Source organism: Aspergillus brunneoviolaceus (assembly GCF_003184695.1).
Source record: "Aspergillus brunneoviolaceus CBS 621.78 unplaced genomic scaffold BO95scaffold_95, whole genome shotgun sequence".
In the NCBI taxonomy this organism is placed as follows: Eukaryota; Fungi; Ascomycota; class Eurotiomycetes; order Eurotiales; family Aspergillaceae; genus Aspergillus; species Aspergillus brunneoviolaceus.
This window is the reverse complement of record NW_020290825.1, coordinates 12,910-38,810: the sequence shown is the minus strand read 5'-3', so window position 1 is coordinate 38,810 and position 25,901 is coordinate 12,910. Positions and strand designations below refer to the sequence as shown.

General features: G+C 52.5%; 9 protein-coding genes across 9 annotated transcripts; 6 read left to right on the top strand and 3 right to left on the bottom strand.

Moving 5' to 3' along the window:
• Positions 1-5,320: 5,320 nt before the first annotated feature.
• Positions 5,321-8,722, top strand: chsG (chitin synthase class III). The gene is made up of 6 exons (XM_025581736.1): positions 5,321-5,714; positions 5,791-6,274; positions 6,340-6,701; positions 6,751-7,597; positions 7,653-8,485; positions 8,547-8,722. The coding sequence occupies exons 1-6, from the start codon at positions 5,622-5,624 to the stop codon at positions 8,682-8,684; spliced, it is 2,757 nt and encodes a 918-aa protein (XP_025437160.1). The 5' UTR covers positions 5,321-5,621; the 3' UTR covers positions 8,685-8,722.
• Positions 8,723-9,044: 322 nt separating this feature from the next.
• On the top strand, positions 9,045-10,610 carry BO95DRAFT_447680 (NEDD8-conjugating protein UBC12). The gene is made up of 3 exons (XM_025587685.1): positions 9,045-9,478; positions 9,553-9,643; positions 9,753-10,610. Exons 1-3 carry the CDS (start codon positions 9,458-9,460, stop codon positions 10,193-10,195), a joined length of 555 nt encoding a protein of 184 aa, XP_025437159.1. The 5' UTR covers positions 9,045-9,457; the 3' UTR covers positions 10,196-10,610.
• A 424-nt stretch (positions 10,611-11,034) lies between these two features.
• On the bottom strand, positions 11,035-11,740 carry BO95DRAFT_457220 (cytochrome c oxidase subunit VIIa; the record flags this gene model as incomplete). The annotated part of the gene is made up of 4 exons (XM_025588459.1): positions 11,035-11,114; positions 11,200-11,235; positions 11,503-11,545; positions 11,711-11,740. 4 exons carry the CDS (start codon positions 11,738-11,740, stop codon positions 11,035-11,037), a joined length of 189 nt encoding a protein of 62 aa, XP_025437158.1.
• Positions 11,741-12,235: 495 nt separating this feature from the next.
• Positions 12,236-15,882, top strand: BO95DRAFT_457218 (uncharacterized protein; the record flags this gene model as incomplete). The annotated part of the gene is made up of 5 exons (XM_025588458.1): positions 12,236-12,512; positions 12,599-13,377; positions 13,915-14,114; positions 14,485-14,533; positions 14,629-15,882. The coding sequence occupies 5 exons, from the start codon at positions 12,236-12,238 to the stop codon at positions 15,880-15,882; spliced, it is 2,559 nt and encodes an 852-aa protein (XP_025437157.1).
• On the bottom strand, positions 15,567-17,262 carry BO95DRAFT_447673 (threonine/serine dehydratase). Its single transcript, XM_025587684.1, has 2 exons — positions 16,818-17,262; positions 15,567-16,740 (listed from the first exon to the last, which is right to left on the bottom strand). The coding sequence occupies exons 1-2, from the start codon at positions 17,152-17,154 to the stop codon at positions 15,944-15,946; spliced, it is 1,134 nt and encodes a 377-aa protein (XP_025437156.1). The 5' UTR covers positions 17,155-17,262; the 3' UTR covers positions 15,567-15,943.
• Positions 17,263-17,602: 340 nt separating this feature from the next.
• BO95DRAFT_447671 (tryptophan--tRNA ligase WRS1) lies at positions 17,603-19,314 on the top strand. The gene is made up of 4 exons (XM_025587683.1): positions 17,603-17,800; positions 17,860-18,357; positions 18,425-18,749; positions 18,823-19,314. The coding sequence occupies exons 1-4, from the start codon at positions 17,673-17,675 to the stop codon at positions 19,231-19,233; spliced, it is 1,362 nt and encodes a 453-aa protein (XP_025437155.1). The 5' UTR covers positions 17,603-17,672; the 3' UTR covers positions 19,234-19,314.
• An 850-nt stretch (positions 19,315-20,164) lies between these two features.
• On the bottom strand, positions 20,165-21,545 carry BO95DRAFT_424289 (Ketol-acid reductoisomerase; the record flags this gene model as incomplete). The annotated part of the gene is made up of 2 exons (XM_025584667.1): positions 20,255-21,545; positions 20,165-20,192 (listed from the first exon to the last, which is right to left on the bottom strand). Exons 1-2 carry the CDS (start codon positions 21,427-21,429, stop codon positions 20,165-20,167), a joined length of 1,203 nt encoding a protein of 400 aa, XP_025437154.1. The 5' UTR covers positions 21,430-21,545.
• Positions 21,546-21,552: 7 nt separating this feature from the next.
• Positions 21,553-22,058, top strand: BO95DRAFT_294128 (uncharacterized protein). Its single transcript, XM_025581735.1, has one exon. The coding sequence runs from the start codon at positions 21,676-21,678 to the stop codon at positions 21,931-21,933; it is 258 nt and encodes an 85-aa protein (XP_025437153.1). The 5' UTR covers positions 21,553-21,675; the 3' UTR covers positions 21,934-22,058.
• Positions 22,059-23,370: 1,312 nt separating this feature from the next.
• BO95DRAFT_468548 (mitochondrial carrier protein) lies at positions 23,371-24,552 on the top strand (the record flags this gene model as incomplete). The annotated part of the gene is made up of 6 exons (XM_025589366.1): positions 23,371-23,479; positions 23,526-23,537; positions 23,584-23,681; positions 23,740-23,775; positions 23,832-24,463; positions 24,522-24,552. The coding sequence occupies 6 exons, from the start codon at positions 23,371-23,373 to the stop codon at positions 24,550-24,552; spliced, it is 918 nt and encodes a 305-aa protein (XP_025437152.1).
• Positions 24,553-25,901: the final 1,349 nt, after the last annotated feature.

Below are 25,901 nucleotides of genomic sequence, written 5' to 3'. Positions count from 1 at the left end.
CTTGGAGTCGTACTGAGAGTGTCCCAGTCTTTGCTGTTGAACGGTTTTACTCCGTACTCAGTACTCTAGTGCTTGGCGGCGGTTCCTTACCCTCTGTCACCTCAACCCACCTCTCCACTGAGGATACTTTCCGTTGGGTACCTACGTACTCGCACATGTGTACAAGGCTCGTGTATCCATTTTCCACTTCTGGGGATGGTGTTCCACTCGCTACACCCACCCTCACAACATCAGCGTACAACCATTTCTAAATCCACCATGGCTAACACAAGCGGCAATCCATATCCGCATTTCCTCCTGTCAGCGGTGCACGCATGGTCAAATCTCCATGCAGAGCCTCGCTGGGCCACATGTTGTCAATCTTACTCAATACACAGCAATATAAACACCCTCTAAATATAACATCCACTCACCACAGATGATCCCAAAGCGACGACATGGACACGAAACTCAAGATTTTCCCGCCTTCGGACTCACGAATTGCTGGTGCTGCTGATGCTGCCCGAGAGTCAGACATGCAGCGGTGTACAGCCGAGCTAAGTATCCGGAAGCATTAGCTGAGTTGAGTACACCAGCTTGCTTATCCCGTTCAATACGGTACTTCGCCCCCTCCCAAGCCACACACGGCTGAAGGTAGGCCGGCCCATTTGCCTGACCGCCAAATGCACTCCTCCGTATGTGTGCCTGAAATCGAGGGCCGAAAGTGCATTCCATGCAGGGTGCCGCAGTAGCAGCAGCAGGTTTCGGAGGTGTCTGCGATATTGCAGGGAATGCATGTACAGTGCAGTGCGACCATACCGAGTACTTCGTAGAATATCTGTCTTGCATAATGTATGTACGTGGTGTGCCTGATCCAGATGAAAGGCGTGGAGATGTGCCGTTGTGGATGTTTACATGAATTATATAGATGATGCCTCGTGTTCGCGTGGCTGGGTGGATATCCTCTGCATGTGTGCATTTATGTGTCTCATCCCACGACCGGCTCCGGATTTATACTATATTTCTCTGAGACCGAGACGAACAGTGTGGCGATGCGCGATCATGAGACCCGTGTAAGCGATCGTCCGAGATTAGATCATCGGCTCAGTGACTTGCTGGGGCTTCTCTTGTCTGCAGTGATATTTCTACGAGTATCCCGGTCATCTACTTCGTAATTGGAAACCTGGTGTGTGGGTTTATACGTAACTTACTGTGCACTCACTGGATTGCCACGGGAAAGATTTGATCAATTGCAAGCCAGGGCTTATCAGATCGGACTAGCAGAGATAATCTAGAATATCATCGCACCGGTCGCATTATCGTCGATTGCCGGATGCAGCTAGTTGACTCTCGGCTCAAATCTTTAGCGAGGTGTCTGTAGTATGGGAACTAACTATATACCTACCGACCTGGTGGTATCCGAGGTTGGCAAAGAGGAATGAGGTGCTTTGTATGTTTCTTCACTGGCGAAGACATCGCTAGTAATAATCATAGCAAGGGGAATTAGATTGGTTTTTTCTTCTATATCTGGAAAGACACATATGTAAATCCAAAGGGGTGTATAATCTATACCCGGCGCATGCTATTGGAGTACTGAGTTGAAGTGAGCATCCGCCGCTGAGTATTGTATATTGCTACAAGTCGATTGGTAGAGGTATTCCTCTCTATATAGTGACTAGCGATGAGTTTGCACTATGCTCGTCAACGAAGTTGACTATTTCCATGTACTCACTAGACTGCAAAACATATAGACCTACACACCCCTATTCTCAACAGCAATCTTGTACCGGGTACTACCGCCACACCAAGGAAACCTGGATCGGACGTCGTAGCACTGAATACAAATCAGTTCACATCCAATGTAGTTGACCTCTTTAAGCCGTCAGACCTGCACCAAAGGATGTCAAGTGATACTTCCGAGTCCGTAGTACAACAGGGCCAAGAACTCGGTTGGGGAAATTACCATGTGCCGATTGTGGTTAGCCAGGCCTCCATAGTCACCTGTTAGATTCTTACTAACACATCTCATGTACTTTAAATGCGGCCAGGCACCGTCCAAGTCACTACTCATGGTACATATAAGAAAAGAGAAGATTGTGGAGGTATGGTGGTGATAGTTGGTTCCACTTTCACCTCCTATTTTCTCGAAGAATACCGTACTTTCCTAGGGGAGGATAGTTCGCCTCCTTTTCAATATCTGCATGAAATGATGAAGATCCATTGCGATCACTCCGGCTTTACTTACTGTCGTTCAACATGTATCATGTAGGTATTAAGCGCACGGAGAACCAAAATTCGATATCCACCGGACCTGTCAACTAAGACCATTAACCTGGAACACGGGACCGCGAAGCTAGTGGTGGTTATAATTCTTGGCTATAACCTCAGGGACAATGATCGACAGCGTACTTCTCCTTTTGAATTGAATGTCTTGGGCGGGACTGATTCTCTTTGTGAGTTATATTCGACAATTGGATACCATTGACAGACTACGGCGATATGCATGCTTGTATTAGAGGTGGCAAAAATAGTTAGGTGTGGACGGGAAATTCCTCAAATTTGCAAGGGTTATGTGATTGAATGGTGACTACGGACTAGTTGAGCTGCTGAACTAGATATTCCAGCTTGCTTGCTTTTCTGTCGCGGGGTGATTTGCAACGATCTCTCCATGGCTGAAGAACATGGCGAATAGTCACATATAATCCCTGCAGGTACGAAATCCAGCACAGGTGAGTGCAGTGCAGAGTCGATAGAGAATCCGGAGTACTCCACCACTGCGGTATGCAGCCAAGCCAACCAACCAGCGATAGTGATCGAATGCCGACCGGGAATGCAGGGGAAAGGGTACTGCTAAAAAGTAATCGAAGTACGGTATGGATTGAAACCCCCCAGGTCTTGGAGGAAAGAGGAGACGAGAATCCAGTTCAATATCAGATCAGCTCGAATCACACTTTTTTTTTTTCTCTCCGTGTGAGTTGGAGAAAATAAGAGCATTTCGTTACTCAGTACAGTAAGTGAGCGACAAGTCCTAAAAAATATCAGCTAATATTCAGCCAAGGGCATCATCCACTGCATCTTCCCCCTCCTCCCTCCCCCAGCCGCTTTGAAACAGCGGGCTGACCATTGAAGAGTGACGATTGAGCATGACCAAGGCTGGGCCGTGATCCCTTGGCGGGAATTAAGGATTTCTCTCATTGACCAACCGCCGTTTTACACGGGTGGGAGAAGGACGCTCTGGGTTTTCCCTCGCCCACCCCAACCACTGCATCAGCTGCAAGTTCGAAGTGGAGCCCCCCACAAGGCTACTATATTTGGGCTAAGTCGTCCAAAGGGCGGCCTCTCTTCCCGCCCCCCCTGAAACAATCGTTGTATGGGTGAAACCAAGTATTACCGGATACGAGAGGCGGACTACGGTATTTTACTGTACGGCACTTCATCTTATCCTATCAGTCGTTGTTACTGCGGTGATATGGTAGGTAAGCACAGCCAGCAGCAAGCCACAGCTCGGGGCGGGGGAGGGGGAGGGGGCAAGTTTGGGATATAGTGTGGATGTCAACTCGAAACGGGGGGAGGTTCCCAACTTGAATTGAATAGAGGCTGGGAGGGTTGGGAAGATTGACTACATACCGGCAAGCTACCCGTAGATGGTCTAATCTGTGTCTGTTACCTGTGTGATGGCTAACATCGTGTGGTTAGGTATGCTGGCGAGGGATGGAGAATGAATGCAAGTCCTTTTCCTTCACACTCTCCCTCCCATACTCCGTCATGCTTGATAAGTTAGCAAGACTGTAGTAGTACCTAATAGCCACCAGGTACCATCCTACCAATTGCTGGCCATAATCCCCAGCACGTTTTTGCTATGAGGTTGTACCTGACCTTGTTCATTTCCCTCTGTAGCGGAACAAAGACGCCATGCCGGCTGATGAAAGAGGATGATCGATTTGTGTTCGTTGTTCTTCTATTCTATCAAATTTCAACCACGCGTGGTGGTGTAGGGAAAGGGAGGGGGAAGAAAGGGCTCGGTGGGACAATACGTGACCGCCACCAAATGGTACTGTAATCTACATTACACAGACCCCCAGCAACCCTCATGCTTTTTCCAAGAGCACCAGGGAAAGAGCAGGGTCCAAAAAACCCACTGGCCCATAATCAGGGTTCGGACCCTTGATAATTTTAAATCACTAAATGTACGGATAACAGCAAGTGATGCGCGGAGCAATTGATGAGACTGGCCTGTCATCCACGCACCCACCACGCATCCCTCAGGGGGAGGGAGGTGAAAGAGTGTCTTCTCAAGAAGTTAGAAGGGGAAGGAAAGTTACATGGAGAATTTTTTGGTGAATGGCAATAACCAGTGCCCATCGATCTTTGATGCAGGTTGTTGTTGTGGTGGGGAGGGGGAGGAGGATGATGACGAAAGAGGAAATTGTCAAACAGCGGGCACTACTACACTGACTGGCACCTCACCACCACCACACCCACGGCGGGTATTACAACAATTATTATTCAAACAATCAACACCACCATACTCTGAAGATTGTAAACTGAGTAATAGTAGACAAGTCAGCAGTAAGCAAGTAAGTCAGCAAGTAAATGAGTAAGCCAGTGAGCAGGTAAGTCATAGAATAATGAATGTAGCGAATCTTCACCCAGGAGAATCTAAGGCTGGGGATGATGTACATACATACATACTAAAGGTACAGGTGCACCTGGCGAACCACCCACCCAACCCAGCCTTCTGGTTAGGAATCCAACTGCCACTGCCACCACTTCAGCTATTCTTACATACTCCACACCCTCCCAGAAGAACTGGAAACCAAACGCCCTGCCCCAAAAAAGAAATACACACCTCTCCCATTCCATGAAAGGAAAGCTGTCTCTTTTTCAATTTTCCCAGTTTCTTTTTTTCTTTCTTCCTTTCTTACTTCACTTCCTCCTTCTCCCCCACTGAACCTGAACTGTGCCTGCTGAGACACCAACTTGGTTTCTTTTTTTTCCCTCCCTTCTCCTCCTTTCCTCCTTCCTCTTACTATTTCCATCCATCTCCTCTATCCCCTCCTCTTCCTTTTCCTTCACGAAACTACGTAAATTGATTTCTTACTTGCTTTCCGACCCCCTCCCACCTTCGTTTTGGGAAAGTCTTGGTTGCCCCGTCGTCCTTCCTCGGGACAACACCACCACTATCAGCAACAACAATAACATAACAACACAACACAACACACAATCAATTCACTGACCGCTACGCTACGCTGCGCCCGCGAGTGAATTCAGTCAGCCCTGGCGGCTTGTTCCACGTTCCTGCTGTCGCCCGCATTTCTCTCCTCACGCCTAGCATCGCAGTCGGTTCAAATCATCTTGCTATCCTCCTGCGCCTTCGGAATTCTCTCCAGCGACTTGAAATTCCCGCTGCCCTGCCGCTCTTCGGTCGGAGCCGTTGGCCTGCATCGATTAACGACTCCCTTTGTCTGGTCTGACGTTCCACATCGGCGCAATCCTTGCTCCTTGTTTCCTCGATACCCCCTTCTCGTTGTCCCGCTTTGTCCTTCGTAACGATTGTCCTTGCGTTCTGTTCGCATTCGGGGCTTACTTGAGTTTCCGAGTCCATCTCACACGTACAACCGTCTAATCTTCTATCATTAAGAATGGCCTACCAGAGCGGTGGCAATCACTCGCCTCCGGGCTACGACGAAGGCGCCGCTGGTCATCGACTCCAAGACATTGGTCATGGTAACAACGTAAGTCTCGATCCTCAGTTGGACGCCGAAAGCACACCCTCATCAATCGCGGAGGCTAACGTTCAACCATATGTAGTACGAAGAGGAAGCATCCCACGGGTTGTTAGCAAACCAACAAGGCCCATTCACAGGTCCCTTTGACGACCCGCAGCAGCGTGGGCTGTCTCCTCAGCGGCCAACTTCGGGTTATAGCTTGACCGAAACATATGCACCAGAGGCCGCCTATCATGACCCCTACAGCGGCGGTGCCTCTGTGTACTCCGCACAGTCGGGAGAGACCCCGGCTGCTGCCTTTGGTGTTCCTGGTCGCGTCGCTTCCCCCTATGCACGCAGTGAGACTTCGTCGACAGAAGCCTGGCGCCAGCGCCAGGCCCCCAACGGAGGGGGCGGTGGTGGTGGTGGTGGCAATCTGCGCCGGTATGCGACTAGAAAGGTCAAGCTGGTGCAGGGCTCAGTCTTGAGTGTGGACTATCCCGTTCCTAGCGCTATCCAGAACGCCATCCAAGCCAAGTACAGAAACGACCTCGAGGGTGGTAGCGAGGAATTCACGCATATGCGATGTGAGTGCAACTCAGCCCTTACTACTGCGCTATTCGGTAGCTAAACAGACATTCGGGATTTGTAGATACCGCGGCGACTTGTGATCCCAACGAGTTCACCCTCCACAACGGTTACAATCTTCGTCCCGCCATGTACAACAGACACACCGAATTGCTCATCGCCATCACCTATTACAACGAAGACAAGACCCTCACAGCCCGTACTTTGCACGGTGTTATGCAGAACATCCGGGATATTGTGAACCTGAAGAAATCGGAGTTCTGGAACAAGGGAGGCCCTGCCTGGCAGAAGATCGTGGTTGCATTGGTCTTCGACGGTATCGACCCTTGCGACAAGGATGTCTTGGATGTGCTGGCCACGGTCGGTGTCTACCAAGATGGTGTCATGAAGCGTGACGTTGATGGCAAGGAGACGGTGGCTCACATCGTACGTGCATTATGAGAAGAGAATCGCAGGCAGCGCTAATAGTCCATAGTTCGAGTATACGACGCAGCTTTCCGTCACTCCCAACCAGCAGCTGATTCGGCCTACCGATGATGGTCCCAGCACTCTCCCTCCTGTGCAAATGATGTTCTGCTTGAAGCAGAAGAACAGCAAGAAAATCAACTCGCATCGTTGGCTCTTCAACGCTTTCGGCCGCATCCTCAACCCGGAGATCTGCATTCTGCTCGATGCCGGTACCAAGCCAGGTCCCAAGTCCCTTCTCGCCTTGTGGGAGGCTTTCTATAACGACAAGGATTTGGGAGGCGCTTGCGGTGAAATCCACGCCATGTTGGGTAAGGGCTGGAAGAACCTCATCAACCCGCTGGTCGCAGCCCAGAACTTCGAGTATAAGATCAGTAATATTCTGGATAAGCCTCTGGAAAGTTCCTTCGGCTATGTCTCTGTGTTGCCCGGTGCTTTCTCGGCTTACAGATTCCGCGCAATCATGGGTCGTCCCCTTGAGCAATATTTCCACGGTGATCACACCCTTTCCAAGCAGCTGGGTAAGAAGGGTATCGAGGGTATGAACATTTTTAAAAAGAACATGTTCTTGGCCGAAGATCGTATCCTGTGTTTCGAGTTGGTCGCCAAGGCAGGCTCTAAATGGCACCTGTCCTATGTCAAGGCCTCGAAAGCCGAAACCGATGTGCCTGAAGGTGCTCCGGAGTTCATTTCTCAGCGTCGTCGTTGGTTGAACGGTTCTTTCGCCGCCGGTATTTACTCTTTGATGCACTTCGGACGCATGTACAAGAGTGGACACAACATCATTCGCATGTTTTTCCTTCACATTCAGATGCTTTATAACGTGTTCTCGACGATCTTGACCTGGTTCTCTTTGGGTAAGTGGATTCCTCCATTATTCTTACCCTCCTATTCTGACTTTGTGCCTCTTAGCCTCGTACTGGCTTACAACGTCCGTCATCATGGACCTTGTCGGGACCCCCAGTCAAAGCAACGGCAACACCGGTTTCCCCTTCGGTACTACGGCGACACCCATCATCAACACTCTTGTCAAATACGCATATCTCGGTTTCTTGCTGTTGCAGTTCATTCTCGCCCTTGGTAACCGACCGAAGGGTTCCAAGTTCTCCTACCTTGCGTCGTTCGTGGTGTTCGGTATCATCCAGCTATACGTTGTTGTTGACGCCCTCTACCTGGTCGTCCGCGCTTTCAGCGGAAGTGCTCCGATGGATTTCGATACGTCTCACGGCGTGGGAGCTTTTCTTGGGTCGTTCTTTGGTTCCACGGGTGCCGGTATTATCATCATCGCCCTTGCTGCCACTTTCGGTCTGTACTTTGTGGCTTCGTTCATGTATATGGACCCCTGGCACATGTTCACCTCGTTCCCTGCCTATATGGCCGTGCAGTCGTCGTACATCAACATCCTCAACGTCTACGCGTTCAGCAATTGGCACGATGTGTCCTGGGGTACCAAGGGTTCGGACAAGGCTGATGCACTCCCTTCTGCCAAAACGACCAAGGAGAACGATGGCAAGGAGGCCGTGATTGAAGAAATCGACAAGCCGCAGGCCGATATTGACAGTCAGTTCGAGGCTACTGTGAAACGGGCATTGACGCCTTATGTGCCGCCGGTTGAGAAGGAGGAGAAGAGCTTGGATGACTCATACAAGAGCTTCCGTACCCGCCTGGTGACATTTTGGATCTTTAGTAATGCGCTGCTTGCGGTCTGTATCACTAGCGACGGCGTGGATAAGTTTGGCTTCACGGTATGTAATCTGTGTCTGTTGCGTCTGGGAGATGAACTTGCCACTGACATTATTGTTGCAGAACTCTGCTACCACACGGACATCGCGTTTCTTCCAGGCTCTGTTGTGGTCGAACGCCGTTGTGGCCCTCTTCCGTTTCATCGGAGCCTGCTGGTTCTTGGGTAAGACGGGAGTGATGTGCTGCTTTGCCCGGCGGTAGAGGAAAGAGTATTAATGAAAAAGCTGGCAAGGAGAGGTGGCTTGCGGCACGCATGGCAGGCAGGAACCTCACGGAGTTATTCTTGGCACATTTTTGTTGCAATTTTGTATTCTACATATGATGCTTGTTTCTCGTTGTGTGAGAATGAGTGAGTGTTGCGTGGGTTCGTTTTTCTTTCGCTTTTTTTTTCTCTTTTGATTGGATTGCACATTTCGAACGACTGCAGGCATGGCGATGTTTGTAGACAATACCTAGCGTTTAGAATCAAACGATTAATGTACCGTATTACTTGTTGGAGCATCAGCATGAGATGATGTCTACGTGGATTTGGCCTAGTGCAGGCGGTGATTGAAGGCGGCAGGAGAGGGCAGAAGGGATAGTAGCGCCAAAATGAAGGAGATGGCGTCAGGCCGCCGCTCTCCTCCGCTCTCCGCCTCCGCCTCTGCTTCTGCCTCTGCCTGGGAAAGTTTGGAAGGGATTTTATTGTTATAGGCGTTGTCTGGGTGAGTTCGCTCTTTGCATTCAGGACAGGGTCTGGTGTCTTGTAGAGGACGCTTTCTTTTCTGTCTGATTGTGGCAAATTCTTTCATCGCTTACCTGAGGAGGACCCCGCAGCTTTCCCCTCTGCATCTTCGGACTCGACCTACCGACCTACACCACGACACCAGAGTTGAAGCTTACCTCGCTCTGATACTCCCGCCCTTGCGCATCCATCTCACCTGGATCAGCTCACTTTAAAGTCTGAGTGGTTGTCGAGAACTTAGGACGTCAAGATGTTGAAAATATGGTCGATGGTATGGCCCCCGTCTTCTCTTCTTTACACCCCGGATGATACCACCTCATACTAATCCTGATTGACTCGGTGCAGAAGCAACAACAGCAACAAGCTGAAAATGCCGAAGGAGCTGCCGGCAAGAAGAAGAAGAAGGTCACCGCTGCTCAGTTGCGAGTTCAGAGAGGTAAAGCCCTCCTCCCCTCCTTGTCCCCTTCCCCAGTCCTCTTACCAACCCTCCCATCCCATTTCTGGCACCACGACCACTAATCCAGAATCCGAACCACAAAATCTAGACCTGCAAGAACTCACTCTCGGCTCCACCATGAAGATGACCTTCCCGAACCCCGATGACATCCTCAACTTCGTTCTCGTGATCTCCCCCGATGAAGGCATGTACAAGGGCGGCCACTTCCATTTCAGCTTCAGCGTGAACCAGAACTTCCCGCACGACCCGCCCAAGGTGAAATGTACGCAGAAGATCTACCACCCGAATATCGACCTGGAGGGCAATGTGTGCTTGAACATTCTGCGGGAGGATTGGAAGCCGGTCCTGAACCTGAATGCGGTGATTGTCGGGCTGCAGTTTTTGTTCCTCGAGCCGAATGCCTCGGATCCACTCAACAAGGATGCGGCGGAGGATTTGAGGGGCAACCGGGAGGGGTTCAAGAGGAATGTCAGGGGGGCGATGCAGGGAGGTATGGTCCGGGGAGTGAAGTTCGATGATGTCCTCCGTTAGGAGAGTTCCCTTTTGGGGGGGAAGGGGAGCATGCATGGGGATTGAGGTTGTGGGTGATTGGTGTGCTGGAGTGGTTCTATCTGGCTGTGAGGGTCGAGGGTGACGCGAAGGGTAAGAAGGTGTGATCATTGCATTTGTTCATTTGAATTATTTATTAGCGACTGGATAGATTCCCTGCTCCTGTTTCTGCTTTTACTTCCGCTGCTTTTGATACTGTTACTGCTATGAAAGAGATGATCTAAGCTGTGTCTTTTTGTTCTCCGAGTTGGTTGATATTTGGAACAAGGTGAAGTCAATCCTCGCCTGGTCTCGAAAAGGCTCAGAGATGATTGTGCAACTCTCAGACCAGCAGCCTATGGATTTGGCTACTCAAGTTCGGTATACTCGTCTCATCATAAAACTAGCAAGACGGACGCATTGCGAGGCATGGCTTATCACTTACCGGGGGCTTACATTCAACGCCCCTTCGACTTGCAATCGACAAACTGGTAATAGATAAACCCAGGGCAGTAAGTACGAAATTGCTCTGGCTTTCTCAGAATTTGTGAGTAGAGAGGAACCAAAACCAGCTGCACACGCAAACCACTCCCTTGCCTCCGGACGTCTAAATCTAGTCAACCACAAAACACCACAGAGAATGTCTCATGCTGACACAACCGGACAGTGACCCGTACAGTGGAAGATACTGGTACAGGTACAGACACAGAACGGAGCCAGATCGGCTCGAATCGAGATTGGACTAAATAGACAAGAGAGATAAATGCTTGATTGAGACTAATTCAACACGGTACCACACGGCTCGACTGTGCCAGTACCCGGAACACGAATCACAAGTCGATCTAGGCCTGCTGGGCGGCGCGCTCGGCCTCCAGGCGGGTGTAGTAGTTGTCACGGGCGCGGACGCGGGGAAGGTGGTAGCCTGGTTTTGGGTTGTTAGCTTTGACAGCTTGCGGATGGGCATGGCACTGCATTGGGGTGAGTTCAGAGGAAGCGATTGTACGTACCGTACCACCAGAGGTAGCCGAAGGTGGTGCCGAAGCCTGCATTCGAAAGATTGGTGGTCAGTTTTGGGTTTCCTAGGGGTTGTTGAATTGGCTTGGGTTTGCGCGGATCAGGATGGACGGGGCCGGGGACTGGCGCGGTGGGATGAAGGCAATGGTGAGACCCTCAAGCGCAGGCCGTGTGGGCATTTCAGGATGGGGTGTGTGGGCAATGGGCTGGATCATGAGGTTGCTGCGCGAAATTCGAACGTGCGATTGACTGGCTGACTCGCGGCAGGCAGGCAGGCAGGCGTAATGAGGACTCACCGAAGGCGGTGCTCAGGTCGAGGACCAGAGTGCGGCGGAGCATCTGTTCATTTAAAAGCTGTTAGTTCTGGAGATCTTGCGGAAAGCGTGATGCAGAGGCTGTGCCATTGGCATGGCATGGCATGGCATCATGGCATGGGGGGTGGGATGATCGGGTTCTGATGGTTGGCTGGTTGGAATTGAGATTGGGAGCAAGGGAAACACATACGCCGGTGATAGGACGGATGGTGGCAGCCATTGTGATCAATTGGATGCAATTGTACCCGGAGATCTGGAGGAGGTGGTGGTGGTGGTGGGGAAGTGGAGGAGAAGAATGTAGCAGCGGTGATGTCGAAGTGAAAGTCGGAAGTTGGAGGTGAAGCTTTCCCGGGCCGGGGTGTAGTAAGCGACCGCTGTGAGTGGCCTGACGGTTGGGTTGATCTAGAGAAATCCTCAGTACTACCACATGATTAAGATACAAGTGAAAAGTACTACATTGTGTGGATATTTGATGAATATTTGATGCCAGAATTCAAAGCTTGTTCTACTTGGCTGACATACTGGCAGTATGCACAAAACGAACGCTCAATCACAGCTGGGTGAGGGTGGTCTAAGGTGACAGTGATTGTTTCTGCCTCAGGTGTCACGTTCTGTGCAGATGCCGTACACGTGATCGCCAGTTGCGGCGGGCGTGATTCCCGCCCGGCTTCTCTGCTTCCTCAGCTCTCTCCATCATGACCATCCCAACGGCGCCATGGTCGAGTCAGAATCAACCATCAAGCGCTCCGCCTCTTCCTCCTCGCCTGAAGATGGACTGAATCCTCCTGGCGCAAAGCGCGTCAAGCGTCACTACCACCACCATCACCGCCTGCAGAGCCCCGTTAACCCAGCTCTACCTGAACCCGCCATCGTCGACGATGCTTGCGTTGACCAGCTTCTAAACCGGTCCATCAGTCAATATTTACGAACTTGCGGGTTCGAACTCGCAGACCCTGCCGCGCTGGACGCCTTTCGCAGGGTGACTGAAGAATGTATGTGTGCATTGCTCCTGGTCTTGCTGGATAAAGTGCAAAACCAGAATCCGCGACACGATGTTGACACAGAGGCCCGCATTCAGATATCTTAAGCGTCGCATCCTACGTGCGACAATCCATGCTATCGAGCCGACGCACTCAGCCCATTCCTCATGATTTTGACGACGCCTTACGCCGTCACTCTGTCCCGTACACCGACCTCCTCCCACACGTCCAACCTCATCCCAACCTTGACCCCATCCCGACCCCTCAGCCCACCCCCCCGCCAGAAGAAGTCTCCTTCAAGACCCTCCCATCCTTTGGGCCACAGCTCAGTGGCGAGGACGACCGCGTCCGAAGCTCCTACATCCCGAAACACTTCCCCGCCTTCCCCAGCAAACACACCTACCGCCATACGGCAGTCTTCACAGAACGCGAGCAGGACGCTCGGAAGATTCGCGAACGCGCTACTGAGGATGGCCGACACGGAGAGGAGGCTCTGCGCAAGCTGGCGCGGGCGGCCTTCAAGGACAACCAGTTTGGGTCCTCGGCGCGCGAGAAGAAACCCTGGGGCCGGCGTGCAGAGACGATGGATAGTATGTTTGAGAAGACTGTGAAGGGGCTGGCGAAACGGATGCAGCGGACCGCCACGGTGCCGGGTGCGGCGGCGCCCATGGAAATCGATTCAGGAGCAGGGCTGGATACGGAGGTCAAGCCGGTTCGGTCCAAGCTCGCGTTAAGCATTGAGCTGCCACCTATCATCAATTGCGAGCGGGAGTTTTGGCGGCGAGTGCCGTCGTCGGGTGCGCGGAGAGCAGCAGAGGATAAGCAATCTGGCGTGAAGAAGGAGGCCCATGATAGAGCTTCCCGGGTGGACAGCTGGGTGAGCACTTGATGGGGAGGCGATGGGCGTGGTTGTATATGATGGGTGGGTGTGCAATGGCAGCATGCACGGGCGTCATGAGGGCGTTTCACCTTGTTTTCCTTCTCTTTTTTTAAACCCTTGCATGATCACAATGAAGATACCCATGGAGTAGAGTTTTAGAATCAAATTCAAGATGTCTGGCTAATCAGTGACCACCAACATAATCTTTCACCCAAGTAACGCCATAATTGCCACACTCCAACACCGTATATAATGCTAGCAAATGCAACCCAATGTTCATCGTACGTTTCATGCCTTCACGGCCTGCTCTGCAGCGGCGCCCCGTTTCCGCTCTTCTTCCTCCTTCTGAAGTCTTATCGGTTCCCATGCGGTCGTCTCCACGGTCAATCCTCCGGCGCATCTTGTGTGGTAAAGTAGCGTCAGAAATCTCAGCAGCGATGGTGAAAGAAGCAGCACTGGCCGTTTAGGGCGTCTTTCTGCAATCAATAAAAGGAAGAGAGAGACAGAAAAGCAAAAATCTTACCTTCGAAACAGGCGCACAACCGGTTGACAAACGATGACACCAGGCTTGGGGATCCCGCCCTGAGGAGGATTACACGAGTATTGTACCATCTCCAGCAGCTGGCATTTCTCCAGCTCGACGGGGCCGCCCTTGCGACGCTTCTCTTGGAAGTTCTTGGTCGAAATGTTGACGTGCTCGGGGAGGGTTTCGGCGTGAAAGACGGGGACGAGGGGTGCCATTGTCTTTGAGGTGGGTGTGGTAGGAGAACCTTGATCGAATTGGTGCGATGATGTCAGAATCCGCAGAGCTGGATGGGTGTGATATTGGATTTGCGCCTCGGTTGATTCAACGGTTGATTCGCATGGATAATAGTAGAGTATTCGGAAGCGAAATGCGGAGGAGGCGGAGAGGAGAGTTGGGAAAGTGGAAAGGTGAGGGGAGCGGAAGGCTTTCCGCCGGACGGAGCTGGTGGATTGCTGATTGCTGTCACTGATTTCACCACCTTCCCAGGTCGGAACGGACAATAGCCAGATGCTATGCTACACGATCTTGGGAACTCCTTGAGTAACTGCAGGTGCTTGGGCGTCAAATATGGCGGCTAGCTTTGGAGAAAGATTACTGACGGAAGTGCATGAGGAGAGGCTGAACGAGGTCGGTACTATTGCATCATATACATATCTTGATGCGTGGTGATGCCCAACGTCAAGCTTCGCGCTCCATCTCCACAAACTGACTGGTCGCTATAGCTCTTGCATAGTCTCAGAGAACTATACCAAGAACGTATCGGAAGGGATACCCTGAAGACTCGCTTTGGAGTCGACGAGCTCGACAAACTCGTGGGTATTTTTACTGCACCCGTTCCGTCAGGACAGTCTCGAGCAGACACTGCACAGGAAGAACTTCCGCTCGACCCAGAGCATGATCCTGACGATGAACTTGCACATGATCCACCTGGGAGAACTACCAATACTCATTCTGCCGGTATCCCGGTGCCTGCCTATACGAGCCATGCAGAACCCGTCCTGGAGATATCTAGCACGTCTTCTGCAGCAGGAAAGACTAATTTGCTATACTATATCACTGCTCTCGCTGTTCTGCCGGCCGAGATTAACGGCTTCAAGATAGGAGGTCATGATTCGGCGGTGGTCTTCATGGACACCGATGGCCGCTTCAATGCCGAGCGGCTGCGTTCCGTCCTTCGCGGCATTGTTAAGGTCAAATGCGGAGCACAGGATATGAGTCGACTTGACGAGGAAATGGAGAGGATGGCCGTGTCTTGCTTGAAACATGTCCATGTCTTCCAGCCCCAGTCTTCGTCGGCCCTTCTTGCCACACTCCAGCGGCTGGATACTTACCTCCTAGATCTCGCCCGCCATGCATCCAGCTCTCGAGCACTCCGGCTGCTGATCCTGGACAGTGCCAATGCTTTCTACTGGCAGGATAAGTTACAAGACGAGATGACTCGCGTTGAACAAATAGGGCGTCCGGCTGCAGAAATTGAGCACGATCGCCGCCAGAAACAGAGCTTCTACCTCTTCGACATGTACACGGACTTAGTGAGGGAGTTGAAGCGACTGCAGCGCGTATTTAGCTGTGCAGTTGTCTTTACCACTACTGCTGCCCCACAAACAACACCAAGCCGTCGTTCACATGGATACCAACCTTCTGGCCCATATGACCTTTATAACCCTTCTGATGCGCCTGCCTTTCGGAGGCCGTCGTTCCGATCGGCTCTTCCAGCACCGTGGGGGACTTTCCCTGTATTACGAGTGGTTGTCCAGCGTGATCCGGTTCGGCCCTTTCCTGCTGCGATGGGCTTGCAGGAGGCTGAAGAGAATGCGGCCAAGCGGCAGGAGATACTCATGCGTGGCCGATTCTCTGGATGGGTGAATATGTGGGGACGTGAAGACTGGCCGCGGAGATGGCTCGAGGGTGTTGAGGCACTAGATGGAGGAATGTTTTTCTTTCGGATGGGTAGAGATGGAGTGCAATTCGGGTAAATTCTCTAAGTGGGTATCCACGCAATGTGCAGATGAGGCTGCTCTCATACATGCACAGCACTCAGCCATACAGCTTGGCAATTGCATCAACAGTCGTGTTGCCTCCGCTGAAGACAATGCCCACATCCCAACCGTTGGGAGCTTCCTTCTCCACGAGACGTCGGAATTCCTCATTATACAGACAAACCGCCAACCCCACGACGGCACTCGGTTCAACAACAGCCTTCATACGTTCCAAAACCAACCTCATCGCGGCCTTGATCTGCTCCTCTGTCACGGCAAAAGCACCAGCCACCTTGTTCTTATCTGCAATCACCTCCCAATTCAAGAGGCCAACAGGAGTGCGCAGTCCGTCCGCAATCGTCAAGGTCGACACTGCTGGAACGCGTTCCCCGGCCGCAAGACCGCGCCGGCAGTCATCTGCACCCTCGAAGCTAGGCTCGGCACCAAACACCTTGGTTGTCTTATCAGAGAAGAAGGTTGCAACACCAGCATTGAGACCACCGCCACCGACCGGTGTGATCACAGCATCGAGCACCGGAAGTTCCTGGTGGACGCTCAGATGCGGCTTCTCTGTAACAAGCTTTTTGTACTGCTTCTCCATCTCTAGGGCCGTTGTTCCCTGCCCGCAGATAATGTTGAAATCATCGTACGGTGGTACTAGGATTGCCCCCGTCCTTGCTTGCACTTCTTCGACGACAGCCTCCCGCTCCACACTCGTCGATCCACTGAAGATGATCTCTGCGCCATGGGAGCGCGTTCCCGCGATTTTCGACGGTGTGCTGATGCTGGGCATAATGATGTAGGCGGGGACATCGAGGGTGGAGGCGGCGAGAGCAAGGGCTTGGGCATGGTTCCCTGTAAATTGCAAGCTGGTATTAGCATGATGCGTGTGGCTTGAGTTCTGAGGAGTCAGTCAGTGATGCTTGACATACCTGAGCTATGCGTGATCACCCCGCGCTTTTGTACTTCCTCTTGACCCCGCTCTTCGATAAGCCGCAGCAAGGCGTGGAACGCGCCTCGGGCCTTGAAGGCGCCAATCCGCTGAAAGTTCTCACATTTGAAGAAGAATCGAATTTTGGGGTTGGCGGGCGATTGTCCCTCGAAAGGGGTCCCGTTCAAAGCTTCCGGGGATTGTGGAGTTGAAGCGATGTTGTTGAGGGTTTGGTTGGTGAGGAGAGGCGTGCGGTGCACGTACGGCTGGATAAGGGAATAGGCATCCTGCACAGCGGACGGAGTAAGGGATTGAACTAAGACTTTGGGATCGGACATGATATTTTTCAGTGAGATTTGGCTTGAAGAACGACTCTAGTCAATCTACCCTTTAAGATAAGAGGGTTGAGGTGCCGGGTGGAATGAGCGAGTCTCCGGAGATAATGGCGCAATTAAGCGTAGACACCTGATATCCGCGGTGAATTCAATTCCCCGCCACTCCGGCACCGGAGAGACCGTACGTACCACATGCACGGAGTCCTGAGCTGCAGGACACACGGTATGAGTCATACATCTTGATAGGAAGCCCCAGCTGCGGTCGGTTATCTATTCGTAGCAAGATGGTACAGTACAGTATAGAAAGGTGCAGAAGTGTTGAAACGGTTCGACAGATCCAATCGGGGATAGTGCGGGACTCCGGCGTGAATGACACAAACACGTGATCAGTTAATACCCAAAGGGGAAATTTGGAGGGGCACTCAATTTCCCCTCGGCCTGGCTGGATTTCCGCCGACGCATTGTCCAGCTCCGTTTTCTTCTCTCTCCTTTCGCCTCCAAACTGCATAGACACTGACAGGATGGCCGAGAACGCGCCCGCGGCTGAGAACAAGCCTGCCCATGAGCAGGACATTAACCCCTGGTCCGTGGAGGGTGGACGCGACGAGAACGGCGAGGTCGTCGCTATCGACTACGAGGCCATCTGTCGGTATGTGCGGTTGCACTTCTCATCTCGGGCTAATGCTGACGGATCCTGGATGTGTACAGGAAATGGAACACCTCGATCATCGACGAAAAGCTTCTCGAGCGTTTCGAGAAGGTCACCGGACACAAGCCGCACCGCTGGCTCCGCCGCGGCTTGTTCTTCAGCCACCGTGACTTCGACCGGATCCTGACCCTTTACGAACGGGGTGAGCCTTTCTTCCTCTACACCGGCCGTGGGCCCAGCAGTGGCAGTCTGCACCTCGGTCACACCATTCCCCTCCAGTTCACCAAGTGGCTGCAGGATGTATTCGACGTCCCGCTCGTCTTCATGCTTACGGACGACGAGAAGGCGTTGTTCAAGGACAACATCTCCTTTGAGGATGCTCTGGGTTTCGCCATGGAGAACGCCAAGGATATTATTGCGCTTGGATTTGACCTGAAGAAGACCTTTATCTACAGCGACTTGAAGTACATCAGCAACCACATTTTGATGAACGCCTGGGAGTTCTCCAGTCTGGTCACTTTCAACCAAGTCCGTGGCGCGTTCGGGTTCAACGAGAGGTATGTTCTGCTGTATCTATGCTAACGACTCATCTCTTTTCTGACACCTGTCCTATTTGGTTGGTAGCACCAACGTCGGCCGCATCTTCTTCCCCGCCGTGCAGTGTGTCGCCGCCTTCGCGACCTCCTACCCCGAGATCTGGAAGGACGAGCCCCTCCAGGAACGCACGCAAGAGATCGCCAAAATCCAATGTCTGATCCCCATGGGTATCGACCAGGACCCGTACTTCCGTCTGCTCCGGGAAAACGCCCACCGCATGAAGTTCCCGTCCCCGAAGCCGGCGCTCATCCACTCCAAGTTCCTCACGGCCTTGCAAGGTGCCGGCGGCAAGATGTCTGCGTCGGAACCCAACTCGGCGATCTTCATGACCGATACTGCCAAGCAGATCAAAGTACGTACCTCAATTTCCCCAAGCATTCAAATTCCCTGCCTCCTCACTAATTCATTCTTCTTGTGTGTAACAGACCAAGATCAACAAGTACGCCTTCAGTGGCGGCCAGGTCAGCATCGAGGACCACCGCCGCTTGGGCGGCAATCCGGACGTCGACGTCTCATACATCTACCTGACCTACTTCGAGGAGGACGATGCCAAGCTGGCCGAGGTGTACGACAGCTACAAGAAGGGGGATCTGCTGACGGGCGAGCTGAAGAAAATGACCATCGAGGTGCTGCAGGAGTACGTCGCGCAGTTCCAGGAGAAGCGCAAGGAGGTCTCGGACGAGGTGCTGGCCGCGTACATGAAGCCCCGCAAGCTCGAATGGAAGGGAAACCCCAACCCCGTGCCCGCGCCCCCGGAGGAGACGCTGGCTGAGCGGCCAAAGAATGAGAAGAAGGAGAAGGAGAAGGAGAAAAAGGAGAAAAAGGAACAGGCGTGACTAGGTTGTTCACGTTCGGTGGATAAGGGTAGAGAGGATTTTCGAGGGGATGATTTAGACATATACCATTTTTGTTTGAGGTGTTTCTCGTCCGTTTTCTTGTTGGAAGCAGTAGGTACGAGGTTAGGTCGTGGTAAGCATATCCTGCTTTGTCGGTAGTGGAAGGTAAGCTACATGTAGACAGCGACAGAGATGGATGGATACAGGCGATCGAAGTTCCGTAGTTAGTTGATGCTTTACAGCGTTTGCAGTCCTTCTGACCCTTGGGTCACTTACGACGTGGATTTGAGGATCGTCTGCCTAGATATCAAGTTCTTAATCAGGTTCAGAATGTAACATGCTGAAAACAACTCCTATAGACACAAAGTTCATCAAAGAGACCGAGCTTTTTGTTCTCTTTCTTTCCCCCTAATTCATTGGGTGACATTGTTGCAGGTTTCCCGATATCGGGGCACACGGTGGTGTTGCTTCATGGTCGGTAGCTGAAGATCGGGCTCCCGGAGTCGTGGTCCGCACTCCGACTGAGCCATTCAGACGTGAAGTACGGCAGCTGCAGCCGAGCCCGGAACGCACAGTCGATTTTAAGTGGGGGGAGGGGAGGGAAGAAAGCCTCGACCTCGACCTCGACCTCGACCTTTCCCCGGATTTTGCCGGGTTGATGAGTCATACACTTTTTTCTCTGGCAATGCTTCGAGTGTGTCTTCGGATCTAAATAGTGGCTAGGGATTGAGAACGAGAAGCGGAAGAAAGTAAAAATTTATGGTAATGATATTTCCGATTATACACCAATAGGTAGGATAGGTTTGAACAAAAAGAAAACAGGAAAAAGGAAATCCTAAACAGTTCACATCATAGTACAGTCGTAAAACTTTTCCCCCCAGGGGTTTCTATCCCGATCTCAAAGAATTCAAGAAAAGATGAAGTGGCTGGTTTACTTCTGGTTCTCGGGGCGGAGGGAGCTGTAGACATTTCCAAGTTAGCATTGGTGTCGATTGACAATGATAGATTTCCGGGAACATACCGAACAGCCTTTCCGGCGCGCCAGATCTCGAGATCACGGATGTCCTGCATCTCCTTCTCGTACTTCTCGCGGTAGTCCTTCTGGGAGTTGTAGTCCAGGGAGCGCTGGGTCTCGGTACCGTCGCGGACGGCGTCGTACAGCTCGTTGAAGAGGGGCTTGAGGTTGTCCTTGAAGCGGGCGGACCAGTCGATGGCACCACGGCGGGCGGTGGTGGAGCAGGCGGCGTACATCCAGTCCATGCCGTTGGCACCGATCAGGGGGTAGAGGGACTGAGTGGCCTCCTCGACGGTCTCGTTGAAAGCCTCGGAGGGGCTGTGGCCACGCTCACGGAGGACCTCGTACTGGGCGAGGAACATACCGTGGATACCGCCCATCAGGCAGCCACGCTCACCGTACAGGTCGGAGTAGACCTCCTTCTCGAAGGTGGTCTCGTACAGGTATCCGGAGCCAACGGCGACACCCAGGGCGATGGCCTTCTCCTTGGCCTTGCCGGTGACGTCCTGGAAGACGGCGACGGAGGAGTTGATGCCGCGGCCCTCACGGAAGAGGGAGCGGACGGTGCGGCCAGAGCCCTTGGGGGCGACGAGGATGACGTCGACGTCCTCGGGGACCTCGACCTTGGTCTTCTCCTTGAAGACGGGGGAGAAACCGTGGGAGAAGTAGAGGGTCTTGCCCTTGGTGATCAGGGGCTTCAGCTGGGGCCAGGTCTCGGACTGGGCGGCATCGGAGAGCAGGTTCATGACGATGGTACCCTTCTTGACGGCGGTCTCGACGTCGAACAGGTTCTTGCCGGGAACCCAGCCGTCCTGGATGGCCTCCTTCCACGAGGCACCGTCCTTGCGGACACCGACGATGACGTTGAGGCCCTGGTCGCGCAGGTTCAGACCCTGGCCGTGACCCTGGGAGCCGTAGCCGATGAGGGCGAGGGTGTCGTTCTTGAAGTACTCCTGGAGCTTCTCGCGGGGCCAGTCCTCACGCTCGTAGACGGTCTCCTGGCTGTCGGCAAAGGTCATGGTCTTGACGCCGCGGGCGGGGGTGATCGGGGCGGCGGTCACGCGGGGAACGGCGGCGGTGGCAGCCTTGAGGGCGGGCCGGGGTAGGGCGGCGGAGAGCACGGAGCGAGGGGCACCAACGCGGGCCAGGCGGAGGGCACGGGGAAGTCCACGAGAGGCCATTGTGTGTATGTGTGTGGATGAGGAATAGGATGAAAGAAGGAAGGATGAAAGAGGCGAAGGGAGTATGGAGGAGGAGGATGAAGGGAAGAGAGGAGAGTGGAACAGAATTGATGAGATGGAGAAGAAGAAGAAGAATAGAAAGGAGGACAGCTGGAACTCTCGTCCAGTTTATAAACTCGTTGCTGGGGACGAGATCGGCCGGCGGCGATTCACGTGATCCGGAGTTGAACAATTGCTCCCCGGCCGATGTCGGATTGCACGGCTGCTGATTGGTTTCTCGGTGGATCAACCGTGGGTTGCCGCAAGCGGCTTGGGCTGGATGTGGTCAGTCTCGGCTCCCACTTCGGGGTCCGTCACATGAGTCACGCTGGGGTCCAGCCCCGATGCCACTCCGATTATCATTTTGTAGATCCAAGCATGACTCTTTCGGTTCGATCTGGGGAACCCCGAGGGTCAAGGCTCACTGGATTGGTGGTGTTATGGAAGGTTAATCTATATTCGTGACCAACTCAAACTGTCGCTCCCTGGTACCCGCCCCCCCTCCTCCTCTCCCAACACTCAAGGAGCAGTGGGCGATAGAGGTTAAGAATAGCAAGCGAGGTGCTCTGAGTCACAGGTTGATGCTCAGATGCTAGGGGTCGACCCTCAAGTGGAGAGCTCTATTCTGAGGAGCTGGGACATTCTAACTCACTCACTCTCGTGACTAAGAGATTGAGAACAGCCAGCAACCGTACCGTGGAAAGTAGACACTTATCATTCGAATTGTAACTTACAGTACACTAAGAGCTGGCACAATATGAGACAAATGACTCCAGTATACGGAGTAGAGCCCCCACCCCTCTTATTATGCTTGCTGTACTTGAAAGTCCCTGACGGGGTTTGTATAGCTACCTGTGATATAAATAACCTCGAGTCAAGTATGTCGACATGGAGGGTTTGGGAGAAGCTAAAGTGACCTCGAAGGTTGATCTTCAGTTTCCACAGAAAAGAGTGATGTATAATTAGACGCAGAGCCTCGATTCCAGCATGATTCTGTTTCAAGGCCGTTTCATGAGCTAGGTTCAGGCACCCCGGCCTAAGATGCAGCAAGCTTCTAGACCATACTCGCCATAGTCTGTCTGCAAGCAAAGCTTCTAGACCGCCGTGGAAGTCCTCTCAATCTTAGGGCTGATCAGAGCAGCCAATGTGCATGTGACCAAGTCTCGTGATGATAGTCTAATAACGGCCTTCGGATCAGATAAGCCTGGACAGTATCACCGACAGTAAATGTTTTCTTTCGCCCCATGAGAAAAGGTTGAAGAGGACGGCCACCTCCCGAAATGGTTCAGTTCACCACGAGCGCAGTGAAATTGGCAAGAGTGTAGCCCCCCGTGATACTCGACAGGGCCCCGTCAATCCTCTCGATGTTATATTTCTGGCGTCCTCTTCCTTCCGCATGCTCCTCACATCCCCATCACGAGAATCATATAAGATCGTCGCGACGAACTGATTCTTATTGTTTCAAACAGAATGGAGAGCTCTGAGCTTGAAAAGTGGTTGTTTTCTCAGTTTATGGCTGTTTTGCTGTAGCCCATGGTATGACGAGGGATTACGTTGGATTTTCCAGGACAGTGTTGACAGGAGCATGGCCCTTAACTTAACAGCTCGCGACCGCGAAGGGGCTGATGAGTTTCAATCCTTCCTAGAGACCATAAAGCCATAACCCAAAGATACAGGCAAGCCACTCGCAACCCGTATCAAGGGTCGGAGTCGGATCCCGAAACATGGCGATGACCGTGCAGAGTCTCTCGGAACAATACCCGAACGTGGGGAAATCTAGTCTATCAAGCATGGAACCCTCCTCTGACCACGACTAGAATGGATGTGCTCCTAGGCGTGTCTATTTCTTGGATCTTTCACCCATTGTCTTCATATAGCACGCGAGTAGGACCCCAATCCAAGATGAGTGACCAAATTCCCACATTAGAGGTGCCCAGATCCCAAGAATGGAGGCAGACCGCCAAGGACGTGACTGCTGGTGCAGCTGGTGGAGTTGCACAGGTCCTCATCGGTAAGACTCTTTGCCCAATGCTCCGAAGCAACGCTGACGCGTCCAGGACAACCATTCGGTAAGCCACCGCTACCCTGAACAAGACAGACATTCTCACAGCCCAGACCTTGTCAAGGTTCGTCTGCAGACTCAAGAAGGCGGGGATGCGTGGTCTGCTACTCGCCACATCTGGGCCAAGGAAGGTGCCCTCGCATTCTACAAGGTTTGTTGCTGCTCAAGGGGTAATGGAAGTTTCATGCTGAGACAGTGCCGCAAATCAGGGCACGCTTATGCCCTTGCTGGGGGTTGGCGCTTGCGTGCGTATCTTTTTTTTTTCTACCGGCTCTGTCTCAAGACCTCACAAGGGTTATAGGTCAGCATTTCGTTCGGAGCTTTGCATACCTTCCGCCAAGCGATCGAATCACGCAATCTCCAAACCCGCCCCTCGCATGATCGGACCCTCTCCCTTCCTCAGTTTTACATCGCTGGTGCTGGTGCAGGGCTGGTGACTAGTATCGTCTCGGGCCCAGTGGAGCATATCCGCATCAGACTTCAGACGCAACCGCACGGCACGGGAAGAATCTACATGGGGCCGTTTGACTGTGCACGAAAATTGATGAGGGCGGGCGGGCTGGCAGGGTTGTATCGGGGCCAACTGATGACGGTTGTTCGTGAGATGCATGGGTACGGAGTGTGGTTCGCGACGTATGAGGGGCTGGTTCGGTGGGCCATGCATCGGCACCGCAAACGGCGCGAGGAGTTACCGGGCTGGCAGATTGCGGTGTATGGGGGTTTGGCGGGGGAGGCGCTCTGGTTGTTGAGCCATCCGATCGATGTGATTAAGAGCCGAATGCAGAGTGATGGGTTGGGACCTGAGAGGAAATATCGTGGGGTGGAACATGTGGTGCGGGATACGTGGGCTGTGAGTGGATTGCGGGGGTTGTTCTATGGGATCGGGCCGGCGTTGTTGAGGGCGATGCCGGCGTCTGCTGGGACGTTTGTGGTGTGAGTATCTCTGGTGTGAGCTGGATAATGCTACTGCTAATCATCGAGTTCGGAGTAGGGCTGAGATTGTGCGAAACATGCTGAATTAGACTCGGTTCTATGGGATTGTGATGCGATGAGAACTGTCAGTCCTTCAGGGAGGCTATTGGCGGCAAGAGGTACTGCAGAAACCAACGAAATTCGTTCGTTGATGATAGTCTTGCGATCAGAGAATGCTGGGCTTTTCCCATGGTGTCTTGATAGAGGAGTTGTGAAGAGGATTTCTAGGTAAATAGTGAATGGGCTATTGTTCACGAGCAAGTATGGAGCAGAGCCGAAGCTCTGCGACGTTGGAGGTCAAGGCACAGGAACAATAATTCAGCTGGGGCCGTGGATCGTTTGGTGGAGTCACGGGCTATCCGAGGTAAATAAAGAACAACGACTACGTGAACTTCCATAGTTTCTCTTACTTCCGACCTGAACAACTCATCACTTCAAGGTAATGCGTTCTACTGATGCACGCGAATGAACAGAGATGATCGAGAATCGATCGCGGAATGGATCGAGCGCGTCGCCTCAGAGCAGCACTCCGCTCCTCCGATTGACTTAGTAGAAGAAGACCGAGCGAGGAACCTTCGAGACTCTTTGAGAACGAAAGGCTCAACAAGGTGGGGGCCTCACAAGGAGAAGATCAAGGGGATTGCCGCCCTGTCACTGAAGTTTACCATGGAGGAACGAAGCGAAGGGTTTTGGATCACGGACGTTGTCCAAGCTCTTGATTCTGCCAATTGACAACTTACCTCTGGAATCTTGGAGCGCGTATGTCACCAATGCAGCTCAACTCATCTGTTGTTTGATCTACTGATAAGGCCTAGCTAATCAGAGTATGTCGATCCTCAATATCTGCCACGCCACTTTGAAGGATGTATTAAATCGCAATAAGTAACCTCGTTTTCGGGTTCCGGAGCGAGCTTTGCATTGACGAGCATACGCGTTCAGGCATTGACATCCATGACAAAGCTCTCAGTCACATCGATCACCCACACACCGGAAAGTGGCTACTCGGGCTAGGCATGGAGGTCAAATCACCCGAGGGAAGCCGAGTCGAAGCCGAGATACAAGCAGGGTTATGAAAGGCGGGCTTGGTGTCCTGGAGCTCCACCAGTCGAAGCGGGACATCTGCACGGATGAGCAATAACCTCAAGGTACCTCCAGCGACAATTGGCTGTGTCGTTATGGGAGAGAGATGGAACCTTTATATTGCACATGGGCTTAAAGATCCCTCGTCCTAGTTAGCCGAAGTCGTACGTTGTCATTCTAGACTCCGCCTTCATGATATGCACTAGGACTGATGATAAAAGCGCGTCTGGGGCCCGTTCTATTGCATGCAACCAGCAATTAGGAGGATACGACTGCCTTGACCACTCAGCCGAGGGGAGTCCTGACTAACATCCGAGGT